General features: G+C 31.4%; 1 protein-coding gene across 2 annotated transcripts; it reads left to right on the forward strand.

Moving 5' to 3' along the window:
- Window positions 1–17: 17 nt before the first annotated feature.
- LOC143047938 (rab-like protein 3) lies at window positions 18–13,049 on the forward strand. 2 transcript variants are annotated; one of them, XM_076221298.1, is made up of 9 exons: window positions 18–174; window positions 3,452–3,543; window positions 4,166–4,283; window positions 4,977–5,082; window positions 5,803–5,953; window positions 7,509–7,580; window positions 8,644–8,688; window positions 10,102–10,120; window positions 12,115–13,049. In XM_076221298.1, the coding sequence occupies exons 1-9, from the start codon at window positions 120–122 to the stop codon at window positions 12,165–12,167; spliced, it is 711 nt and encodes a 236-aa protein (XP_076077413.1). In that variant the 5' UTR covers window positions 18–119; the 3' UTR covers window positions 12,168–13,049. The 2 variants fall into 2 exon arrangements, with proteins under 2 accessions (XP_076077413.1, XP_076077414.1); XM_076221299.1 differs by lacking the exon at window positions 10,102–10,120 and having other exon boundaries at window positions 19–174.
- Window positions 13,050–13,580: the final 531 nt, after the last annotated feature.

The following is a 13,580-nucleotide window of genomic DNA, read 5'->3' on the forward strand; positions in this document are numbered from 1 at the left end:
TTTGAAACTACGCACGACAAACTGGTATCTAGACGTATCAAGAGCAGATAACCCTTCATTAATCTATTTTCGTTTTGGTTGGACACATCACTCAAAGTTGGAAGACTTGGAAATGGACCATGGCAGGGTTTCAAGCTTATGATAAAATAAAGATCATAGTCGTTGGCGATTCTGGTAAAATTTCTGAATATGATATTTACATGACAAGCTTTTTTAAAGTTCATTTATCACATATCGGATGTATACCTGTATAATTACACCTAAACTTTCTGTATGGGGCCAAACAAAAAAGTATGCGTGTGTTTACTGTCACATGCGGAATTTTTTAGGGTAGGTAGGTAGGGAATTGTTTTTTATCTAATTTTTTTTTTTACATTGAGTCTATGGGAGCAACATTGTGATTTTAACAGTGCTTTATCAAAAATGGTCAAACAAACTTTACGGTATGGGCCGGTAGTTTTAATAGTTATGATGTCTTTCCAGACGTCATAATTATTTGGACTAGGGTATGGGATAAAAATTAGGATGAGGTAGGGGTACAGTAAACACACATACTTTTTTGTTTGGCCTCATACCAACAATGTCTACAGTAAGATTGACATGGAAACGGGATAGTGCACAATGGAATTTTACAGTATGCAATAAGGAAGTGCACAATGCTGCATCTTTGGTTTGTGATTACTGCTTGGAGTGGTTTCACCAAAAATGCCTTGGACTAAAACCATGAAAACATGCCCGAAAAAACAACTTACTAAATTTGTAGAAACTGTCATTGTAAATAAAAGTTTAAAAAATCATGTGCAATATTGTGTAAATATCAAACAAAAGTTAATACATTTTCTCAGTCCCATTATACATTGCAGTCTTTCATGTTACAATATATTATATAATGCAATGTAACTGTAGACACAAATATTATTGTTACATTCATAATTAATCGGTTCCTTACCCAATCCTGTACGTATTCTGGCAATTAAGTCACTACTGTAACAATAATTTTTTTATTATTGGTACATAATTTCCATGTAACTGTAGCCAGTGCCTACAAAAAATACTCTCCAACATACAAATAATATTTATTGTCCTCTTTTGTCTAAATAATCAAATATATCTATGGCATTTTTTTTCAGAGACAAGTGTGTGTAATTTCTATAGTTCAGAGATAAGGCCAACTAAAATTAATTAGTAGATTTTCATCCAAAGTTTTGAAAAAAATGGGGCGGGTGGGAGTATCTTATTTTTTAAATTTTATTCAATTTGAAACCTTCTTGTGGCGTGAACTTCATATATATGCAAGTGTTATAATTACAAAATTTAGCTTATACCATGTAAATGTTTAAACATGTATAAAGAATCGTACATAATTCTTGAATAAACATCTCTGATTTGCAACACGGACTGTTCTACATGCAATTGCTACTTTAGAAACATATTTTCAGCAAACAGTAAAACCATGGAGAAATTCTCTATTCATTTGACTACCAACCCCAAATTTATTTTGCTCTCTAAGCGATGGTTTGTAGTCCCCATAAACTTATGCAAATGCAATGGTATGCAGCACAAGTATTATGAATAAAATGAACACTCAAACAAGTGTTGCCAGGAATAGTAAAGTTGGCGCTTTTAAGATTCTCAAGTTATGCAAGAAGTGACACATATATAATTACATTGTAAATGGTATTTTGTGTTTTTAAACAAAAACAATAGCCATAGGTACATCTAAGGCAGCAACCATTTGATTTTCTGGGGGGGGGGCTATGGTTTTTTTTTTTCTGGACAAATTTTTTTTTTCGCCTGTGGCGAAAAACAATCTATTTTTTTCGCGACAAGTCGAAAACAATTTTTTTCTTTCAATTTTAGCATTACATATAGTGGCAGCTGAGGGTGAAACAAACAATTTTTTTTCTCAGAATCAATAACAAATTATTTTTTTTTCCAAAAACTGGAAACAAACTTTTTTTCTCCGAAAAAAACCATAGCCCCCCCCCCCCCCCCCCCGAAAATCAAATGGTTGCTGCCTAAGGGTTTTCTAGTACACAATGTGTATGTTTGCTGACTTTTTGAACTCTTTTTTTTCTACCAATTTGTTCCACGATTCTTGCACTTTGGAAATCATTCACAGCCCAAATTTGCTTACACAAAGCCAATGTATTATTAAATAAATCCACAATTTTCTGATGAAAGAAATTTCCAATTTGTGACATACCGCGATTTGCGTTGGACACAGCGTATTTAATACTCGTAACCCGAATATTTCATGCCCTTCTGGTAATCTTTCTATATTCTCCGTAGATGATACTGTCATCATTGAGCAGCAGATTTTGTCAACATAATTGTTTTAAAGTACTCGAAACAAGAAATATGAAAACCGAAATTTTATAAACAGGAAGTTCGAATGAAACAAAATTATTGACGGTTACCGGTAACGGAAATGAATAAAATCCGGAAATCGTAAATTTTGCAAAATAAAAAAAAATCGGGGCGGGACGATTTCAGAGGGGCTGGCGGGGATGAAAATCTATCAATTAATTTTAATTGGCCTAATGTGAAAAAAAGATCCAGTGGCGGATCCAGTGGGGGGGGGGGGGGTTCCGGGGTTGGAACCCCCCTTTTTTTGGCCTATCAATGCATTTGAATGGGGACATATGGTTGGAACCCACCCTTTTATCCTGGGTTGGGACCCCCCATTTTTCAAATGGCTGGATCCACCCCTGAGATCTGTCTTAATACCAAATCCTGACAGGATAATCACAGTATATTTATCATTTTCATAACAGTGTGAACAAGCCCATTTCTTTGCACACTGAGGATATCAATTGACTGGGTCATATTACATGTAGGTGAACTTTATGTAATGCCCATTTGTTCAATCCTACATGTTATAAACATTTAAAATGTGGGTTCACCAAAGGTTCTAAAAGCTAAATCACATAATACGAATAAATAGCAGAGGACTACACCTTGTGGATTGATTTAAAAATATTGAATACTTAAACTTTATTTTTTTTCTTATTGTGCACCTGCATATACTTTACTCTTTTATTCTATTTAAATCCTAATTGGCAGGCCTCTGACAGACTGAGTGAGCGTAAAATCACTGTTATTGGTAGCCTATGACAAACAAGTTAAAGATAAATGATTCAGAATTGTTATCAACATAAGTATTCATCCATAGCGGTTGTCCATGCTGTTATGAAAACAATTTTATATATTGGTAGAAGAATGTGAAATCATTACAGTAAAAGACAACTTAGTCATACATACAAACAAAACAATTGAGCTCCTTTTAATTTGTGGGGCCAGTTTGTTAATATTGATGGGACAAGTATGTAGAAAGTAGGCCTAGTTTGTCTGGGGAAATTTGGTTGTGAGTGAGTTTTTCAGCTTCACCATGCAATTCATATGTCATATTACATGCTTTATATCTTTTACATATATATTTTACATTTAGGTGTTGGAAAGACTTCACTGGTACATTTAATGTGTCATAATGAACCAAATTCTAATCCAGGTTATACTATTGGTTGTTCAGTAGAGGTCAAGGTAAGGATTCGAGACTACTTTTTGGGTAAAGATTGCATGAAAATGCAATATAAACCCTATAGCTATGTTACTGACTTGACATCTAAATCTTCCAAGGCTTATCACTACCTTTTTGATACACAATATAGTGCATTGATCATAACAATCTATACATTCTATCTATGAACATTTCCAGATATTTATCAATCTAATATCTGTTCTGAAGATATACATTTGTAAATTATGTCATTGTTAAAGTCATCTTCAAAAATTGAGTTATCTCCCATTATCCAGAAATTTAGTTGAATCAACTACAACCAATACTTTATACAATGCAATATTTAATTTAACTTCCAACGGATAAATTAACGCAATATTTACCGTTCAGTGCTTACAAGCAATTTGATTAAATGTTATTGTTGGTTAGTTTGTTGGTTAGTTTGTTTTTGTCTTGTAAAGCAAAATGAAGAAGAAATGTTTTCTGAAGCTTTAACATTAATAATATATATGACTCCCACTGATTAAAGTTCCATTTCTCTTCATAATGGTTTAAATAATCTCACTTTATAGAAGTGAATCTAGAAATCTTTTTAAAATATGATATACATAAATTATGTTTTATATGAATGATTATATTTTATAGCTTCACGACTATAAAGCAGGAACTCCATCAGAGAAAACTTACTTTACAGAATTATGGGATATAGGTGGATCATCCAGTCATCAGAACAGTAGATCAATATTTTACAATAATGTAAATGGTTAGTTTCTTCTTAAAAGTCTTCTCTTACACTAAAAATTTGTTGAGTTGTGAAATAAAATAATATAAACATTAAATGAAATTGAAAAAAGTGTCCTGTTTAACAGGATTTAAACTTATACAGTTTACTATGCTACCAGTGCTGAACAACATTTTGTCAATATTAAACACTATACATGTTTATCTGCATAAATTCTATGATTTCCCAAATCACTCACATCCAAGGCATAATTACTTATTAGCAGATAATTTATCCATACTGACAAACAACCGTTTTCAATCCCTTAGAAATTTTTAAATGAAATTTGAAAATAAAAAAAAAAATCTTGAGATTTTATACTTGTTGTGGTCACTTTGACATTCAGCTAAGATATTTATATATCAATGAGACAGCAAAAATCAAGAAGAATTTGTAAATTTTCCCTGTTTGATATTCCAGAGTTATGGACCTTAAAAGTTTTTTTCAGTCTTGCAACAATTTCACACAAAGGGTGTGTCTTATGCTACTCCCTTCCCAAAGCTGTTTTTTCATACGTTTTTTTTATTACTATCATTGCATTTTTTAATAGAGCCATATGGTTTGACCCCCCCTTTTGAAAATGACTTGATCCGCCCCTGATAATTTAGCCTATTTACTTGTATTACTTAATTGTTAGTGAAAGGATTTAACTATTATTTTGATATTTTACTGCAGGTATAATTCTAGTCCATGACTTGACCAACAGAAAATCTCATCAAAACCTCAGAAAATGGCTTGGTGAGGTTCTCAATAAAAATGATGCAAAAGATTTCAACAATGGGTAAGAAATATTTATATGACTCCTCTTTAGTAGTGACATAAGAAGATTGTTATTATACCTCAAATCAATTATTGGATGGTAAACTGCAATTAACTTGGAAAACTAAAAAAATATATGAATTTATCTTAACCATGTTACACAGCTTTAAAAAAAACAAGTCACAATATTTTAAATTACTTTCCCTAATTTTACAACATGTACAACCAACATTTATTCGTTATCTTCTATAATACACGTACTAGCTGACATGCAAAAACAGTCATCGGATGCCATTATCAGGGATTGAAATTATTGTTGGTCAGCCCCCATATTTGAAACCTTTCTTTTCTTGGAGGAAACTGTTGATTTTTTAAATTGAAAACTCCAGATCTTACAATTACAAAACTTGAGTATGATAATCATACTAAGTCTCCGAAATCTAAATACTGGATTTTAGTGTTTTTAGCACTAATATTTACTCTGTGTACTCAGTAAAAATTTATGAATGGATGGTCAGGACCTCCATATCTTTACATTGACACTTTAAGCAAATTTGAACCCTTGATTATTGGCTTGACTATTACAGTTTTGAAAAAGATAGAAATGCTGATTTTGAATGTTGGTCATTTTCTAAAGCCAATCCCCCTTAGTCAATATCTCTGATCATTTCATTTGAAACTGCTATTAAAATGAGAGACTAAAAATAATAACTTTTTATCTATCTGTTCTGATCTTTTATAGGTATGATTTTGACCCAGAACAGTTTGCTGGTAACCAGATCCCTATACTGGTAGTAGGAACTAAGGCTGACCTTGCCCAGACCTTGAGAGAAAAGGTCATATCAAGGTCATCTTCCATAGCAGAAGAATGTGGTGCTGATGAAATGAACTTGGTGAGAAAAATTGATGAAAAATGATTTAAATTAAATGTTAAAATCAAACACTTGGACTAAAATAAATGTGGCTCTTTAAGTTTCATAACATTTTGTCAAAATCTTTACTTTGTCATATGACAAAAATATAAAAATTTCAAACAATAGATATAGGAAGATGTGGTGTGAGTGCCAATGAGACAACTCTCCATCCAAATAACAATGTTAAAAAAGTAAACCATTATAGGTCAATGTACGGCCTTCAACACAGAGCCTTGGCTCACACCAAACAACAAGCTATAAAGGGCCCCAAAATTACTAGTGTAAAACCATTCAAACGGGAAAACCAAGGTCTAATCTATATAATATAAAAAAACGAGAAACGAGAACATGTATAAATTACATAAACAAACGACAACTACTGTACATCAGATTCCTGACTTAGTGCAAACATTTGCATTGGGATTAAACGTTTTAATGGATCCAAACCTTCTTCCTTTTTCTGAAACAATAGTAAAACACACGATAAAATATCAATTGACAGGCTTAACTCAATCAAAAAACGTACATTTATACACTATGAACGAATAAATTTGATCTGCGATAACTGAATGCAAATGCACAGTTATTAAAATATTAGGGACAAACATTCAAGGCCAAAAAGCAAACAAACAAGTCCAAACAAAGCCATGTCAAGACAACACTTCGAAGTATTTAACCTTTCGAAAATATTCACATTAGAAAAAAAAAACGGTTAAAAAAAAATACAGTTAAATCTTGAAGTTTATACAAATGTAGTAAGAAGAAGTGAAGCTTAGAAAATATTACATATTTTATCAGAAATCATTTAATTGGATATATATAGCAATTAAATGAGTTTGACCAACTCTTATTTTGATCATTGAGAAGCTAAATGCAGTCTGATTCAAACCAACTCTCACTATCCACTTGCACTTACATACACATGTGGAAAGTGAGGGCAGGTTTTAATCAGACTGAGCTTAGTATTTTCCATCAGTAAAATGTAATTAAAAATTTTATTTTATCTCCCTTTAGTCTTATGTACCACATTGAATTGCATTTATGTGCTAAATAATATCATGGTTTCCCAGCTTCTTAGGGTTATTTGTTTTGATGGGTTACTTTCTCACTTATTTATGTCATAAATCTTCTTTTATTCATACCTTTAATAATTATAATAAAGCCTACCTAAATTCATTTTCGTACTTTATCTATACATGTTATATTTGCAGTAACTTACTTCTAGTAAATACACTTGTATAATACTAAGTATCTGCTCAACGTATTTGACGTCACAAAGACATGATACGGAATAATATTAAGAGCTGAACAGAGTGATATAGACGGAGGGACGACCGATAATACTAAGTATCTGCTCTTTGGTTGGGTTGTTATCTCTTTAAAATATTCCCCATTTCCAAATTCAGTTTTATAAGTTATCTATTATTACTTTTTTTGTTGGTTATTATTATTATCAGAGGTACTTTACGGTTGTGATATGATATACTATTTATTTTCAAGTAAAGAATTCACAATTGCATGTTTTATTTTTCAGGATTGCAACGACTGTAAATGTCTATCACCAGGTTCAACAAATGCTGTAAAAATGTCCAGATTTTTTGATAAGGTATGAAGCTAAAATGCAATTGAAACTACCCAGTACAGAGCAGAGCCTTGATTTATTGATAATGCAAATAGCTATATTACAGTAAACAATGTAAAACAGTTTTGCAGTTAATCTTAACCTGAAAAAGTGTTCTGATAGAGAATTGTCTAACCTAGCTTGATAATTAAAAAAAAAATGCCAGGTGAGGTCATCTGTGACCTATTTTTTCATTGTTCAATTAATGACTAAATTGAATTCTAAGTACTTTTTCCTAGTCTAGGTTAAGTTCAGCTATATTTGGTATATAGAATCATTGGAAGATAAACATGTGTGTCTGATGGGGTACCTGAACGTGACCTGTTCATTGTTCAATGATCAATATACAATTGTTTTCTCAGTCATATGCATATATGTTTACTTTCTTTGTGCTACAATAGATACATGTCTGTCTGGCAATGATCAGCATTTGGTTTACATGATTATGTCAGTTCATGTATCACAGCTAAGGTGATTTTAAAATTGGTCAACTATATTTAATTTGAAGAATTATTGTGAGGTTCACATGTCAGTATAGAAATATTTACACTTGTTACCAAATTTGTCCACCAGTACTTAAAATTGCACACATTCCCTTAAAATTTGACATCACAATTTTTAAAAGTTTGACTTCATAATCAAAAAGTGATTGTTGCTTGACGTGAAAAGGTTATTCATAGACAGATCATAGGTCATTTGGAGACAAAGTTCAGCTTAATACCAAAATACAATTTAAGTTTTAAAATTAAGTTCCGGAATAGGATGAATAATCATCATCAAATCTCAGGAAATAAGCGTAATGCCGAAAAATTGCAGGCAATAACTTAATGCCTAGGCGTTAGCTTATTGCCTAGGATTTAAGCTTAATGCCTAATTTCATTTATTGCCGCTAACATATACATGTCTATTCTTGAACTGTAAGACTTCCAACCTATTATTCAGTCATGATCTTTGAAGTAGGCTAGAATACTGGAGTGAAGTTTAAAATATGAAAAGGAAACAAAATGTTCATGATTTATAAATATAGTCTTACAATATATATTTGCAGGTCACTGAAAGGAGATTCTACAGTCATCAAATGTCACATAATCAGGTACTTAAAGTTAGAATTATTTAGATGTTATAAGTGTAAGAAAAGTTATATACCATCATGACATATAACAACATAATACCTCCCCCCTATAAATGAAATATTAGACATGTCCTGAAGTTGCTGATATTACATGTGGACAATATTTCTGTCTCTGTTGCACGAGATATTATATCTTAATTTTCAAAAACATAAATTAAAGACTTCAACAGTTCTAAATAGGGATAAAATTATTTGCTGTCTAAATAGACATAAGTATGCACATGTATTTTGTAAAGGAACATCAGCTGAAAGTCCAACATCAAACAGCCAGTGGATGTGACCTTTCTATTTTAGTGAGGGACACAATGACCAAGTGGTTTAAGTTTTTTATCCTCAGTGAACCACTTGTAACATAAATTTGAAGTATTGCGTAAACAAAGCCCTCTTGGTGAGGTATTTTTTACCTTTATCTAAATGACAAGCAGTGCCAATTTTCTTGCAGAAGGTCCCTGGTTATCTCAAGGTACCATGGTTTCCTCTATCAATAAAAAGTAGCCACAATGATGTGACCAAGTTTAATGAATGTGGCATTTAACACCAGCAAACTTACAATTCATTTTATTTCAAGAACTAAAGTCATTTAAATTAGTTTTCACAATTATCCTAATTAAAATTGACATGGTAACAAAACAAACTTTTTTATTTAGATATTTTTTAATCAGTTATATTTAAAACAGATGAAAGTACTTTAATCTGTAATAAAATGATGGAAATTTCAGTTAGCAATTGTGATATCAAAAAGAAGATAATTAAATTATTGCACATGCTTATTTAAAAAAATGTTTACTTTTATCAATACTGACTGTTCATTAGATGTTCTTTAGCAAGATTTCAAATAGACAAGGGCTAGGCTTGCAGAAAATACCACATTCATGGTTTTAGTCCTAAACTTATATTCACAAAACAAAGTTTTAAATACATAAATCTTGGTTGTTCAAAAAAAAATCCAAATAAAATTGAGAATGTAAATGGGTAATGTGTAAAAGAGACAACAACTCGACCAAAGAGCAGACAACAGCCAAAGGGTCTTCAATGCTGCAAGAAACTCCTGCACCCGGATGCATACTTAACCTGGCCCCTAAACAAAAATGTATACTAGTTCAGTGATAATGGACCTCATACTAAACCCTGAAATATACACAAGAAACTAAAATTAAGAATCATACAAGACTAACGAAGGCCAGGTGCTCCTGACTTGGGACAGGTGTGGAAACCTGCTTTTTCGGTCATTCAATAATTCCTACTGAGTGTCAATAATTGATAGAATTAAATTTTCAACTGTCTAGTAACTTGTTTTTCATGATAAAATCTAGACTTTGATCATTAACTTTTAAAAAACACTCGAAGCAATAAGGAATTACATTACCGTTGCAGTTTGGCAATGTTATTAAAAGTAAGTATGTTAATAAACATTTTATGTATATCTATAGTACTTGTGGTAAAACTGTCATATTTGTTTGTACAACTACTGTGGAATCATTTATTTTAGTGTGTACCAATTTTCATGAATTGAAGAAAATTTTGTTTTTAGTGGATATTTAATGTCATTGTAATATTTTAGTCTGCCGACACTCTCATTAAAATTTGTACCTCTTTAAGCATTAAAACTTTTGTTCACCTGAATGACACATTTACCCACGAAACCCATGAAAATTGGTTTATCATGAATAATATTGAATCCACAGTAAACAAATAAAATCCTAGATTTTCAAATTCATTAATTATTTGAGATTTCAGATGATTTTGACCTAGAATCCTTTACAATTTTAACCAAAAGAAATTGAAGGCCCAGTGCCAATTGGGCTTTGTCTAAAATAAAGCTATATATTCAACAGAAATATCCCTTTTTAGAATAACCTTTCAAAATCTTACTCATAAATTGTTCCTTTTTTATCCATTTAACAAATATGACAGTAACACCACGGGTACATGTATGTGTGAAGATAAAGAGCTTATAAGATCTAGAGTGTGAGATTTTATTTTTATTTTTTACAACAGCCAGAATATCGTCGTAAGAATTTATTTATTGCATTTACTCTGCATAAGACTATTGTGAAAGTTTACTCTAATGGAAAATAACATAATACTTCCCAAACACTAGCCTTTTTAGTTTGTTTCTTGAATAGTCTTTTGAATTTTAGTTATCCATAATATACAGTTAGTGTTGGTTGCTTTGCAAGACATTACTTTGTTGTACTTGTTCAGAAATTCAGCTCACCCCAAAATAGGTGGCAGGGGCGGATCAAGCCATTTTAAAAAGGGGGGGTCCCAACCCAGTATTTGTCCCCACTGAAATGCATTGATCTGCCAAAAAAAAAGGGTGTTCACACCCCTGGAACTTTAAACATACAATGTGGTGCCTTTTGAAGCTAATCAAACAAGCCACTTTGAGATATTGTTTTCCTGAAGAAAAAAAAGTTATTTTACAATTTAACCTAAAATGCAAAATCATCTATTTTTAAATTACAAATATTTTGTCCAGTGACTTTCTGTTCTTGTTTAACCATAATGACACCAAAAAATTGACAAGACAAACAACTGATATATTGTAACACATAAAAGGGAAAAATAAAATAAAGAAATTTTTAAGATAAAATAGCATTTGGTTATTCAGTATCAAAAATGAGGTTGGTACCAGTATTCAAGCTCTCCTCTTGTTCAAAAATTTCTGAATATAGATCTTTTTCTAATTATTAAAATAATTGGATTTTGGTAAGATCTGACTTTCAAATCAATTTTTTACTACAATATGTACATGTACAGTTGAAATATTCTGTGAGGATAAATCTATTTATAGCATTATGTCCTGCTGATTTTAATACTAAGTGTGCATGTCAACAGGCATGAATTGGTTATGGTGTGTTGTGTGTATGTATGTGTAGTGCATGTATTTTAGTGTGGAATTCTCACAAATAAAATATATTTGTTTTTATGTGTAATTATATATAAGTTCACCTGATACTCAGATTTAGACTTATATAAATAATTTTAAAATTTACCAATTAGGTACATACCGGTATGTATATAAGCATGTTTTATCCGAGATATATATGTCTCTGGTATTATACAACAGATTCTCTCAAATACATTTCAATATAGCCTTTTTGTGCTGATGCAGCATAAAACAATCACCTATCAATCAAATAGTCAACATATATCAGTTATGATAAAACATTAACCCTACAGATAATTATTGGTTTTGTAGAGGTCACAATCATAGGTTGGAGAATTTGTATGGGGAGGTCCAAATAATCATCGACCAAACCCACAATGACACACAAACTTTTCAGCCAAAGTTAAAGATTATGTTGTTATTCATTCTATATGGAGAATTCTTATTGTGTGATCAGAGATTTAATAGCTTACAATATTCATTTTGTGTTTCAGGGACACCTTGCACCTACAGAGAGAAGGCGGGGACATATGAAGATGTTTCATAATGATTGATTGTTATATATGATGCTGAATGATACATGTAAAATGTTTACATTTGTCAAGGCCTCAAGGCACATTATTTTTTTGTTTTTGTCGAGCCTTCGACTTTAGTCGAAAAAGCAAGACTAAGCGATCCTACATTCCGTCGTCGTCGGTGTCGGCGTCGGCGTCGTCCACAAATATTCACTCTGTGGTTAAAGTTTTTGAAATTTTAATAACTTTCTTAAACTATACTGGATTTCTACCAAACTTGGACAGAAGCTTGTTTATGATCATAAGATAGTATCCAGAAGTAAATTTTGTAAAAATAAAATTCCATTTTTTCCTTATTTTACTTATAAATGGACTTAGTTTTTTCTGCGGGGAAACATTACATTCACTCTGTGGTTAAAGTTTTTAAAGTTTTAATAACTTTCTTAAACTATCCTGGGTTTGTACCAAACTTTGACAGAAGCTTATTTATGATCATAAGATAGTATCCAGAAGTAAATTTTGTAAAAGATAACTCCATTTTTTCTGTATTTTACTTTTAAATGGACTTAGATTTTCTTCCAGTTAACATTACAGTCTGCAGTTAAAGTTTTCAAAACATTTATTAGATTCATTAACTATCCTAAATTTTTACCAAACTTGGACAGAAGCTTTTTACAATCATAAGATAGTATCAAGAGGAATATTTTTATTGATTTTTTTCCTCATTTTTGTTGAGCCTGCGATTTACAGCAAAAGTAGGCGAGACACTGGGTTCGGCAGAACCCTTACAAATTTTTTAGTTATTGAAATTAATGAAGGTTAAATGAATGCAGTTTTTCTGTTGACATTTATGATTGTGAAACATTTATGATTTATTTATAACTGGGTAAATCTGCAATAAAAATTGAAGGCTATGTTGTCCTGTTCTATTCTTAAGTCAAAACTATATGTATTTGATGTAGACACCCTACCTAGAGAAAAAGAGGTTTTACCTATTGCAAAATTATGTAAACACCTCTTCTTTGAATCTTTATATCATATTTTTATAACCTGTAACATATTATTGCAACCATTCAGGCTACACCCCATTGATATGCAAGACATGATAGCTGATTTCCACAGTATAAACTTAATAAAGACACCATATATATAAAGTAAACAATAAGTGGTGTTGACTTTAAAATAAAAATTTAAAAAAATAAAATTTCAGTTTTAAATTGCTTATATTTGATTGGATGTTGATTAGAAATTCATTCATAATAAGAAGGGAGAGAGTTCAAAACAAGCTCTGGGTCAGTACAACAATGAAACAACCCTGAAACTTAAGAGTGCACACATGATGTGTTTGTTTTTATTATTCACTGTTCCGTTCTTCTTCTTCTTCAATGGAAATTGTGACGCCAAAATGCATTCTTAATAGCATGAAAACCTATGAGAAGAGTTTT

The sequence above is a fragment of the Mytilus galloprovincialis genome, chromosome 10, assembly GCF_965363235.1.
Source record: "Mytilus galloprovincialis chromosome 10, xbMytGall1.hap1.1, whole genome shotgun sequence".
Classification (NCBI taxonomy): Eukaryota; Metazoa; Mollusca; class Bivalvia; order Mytilida; family Mytilidae; genus Mytilus; species Mytilus galloprovincialis.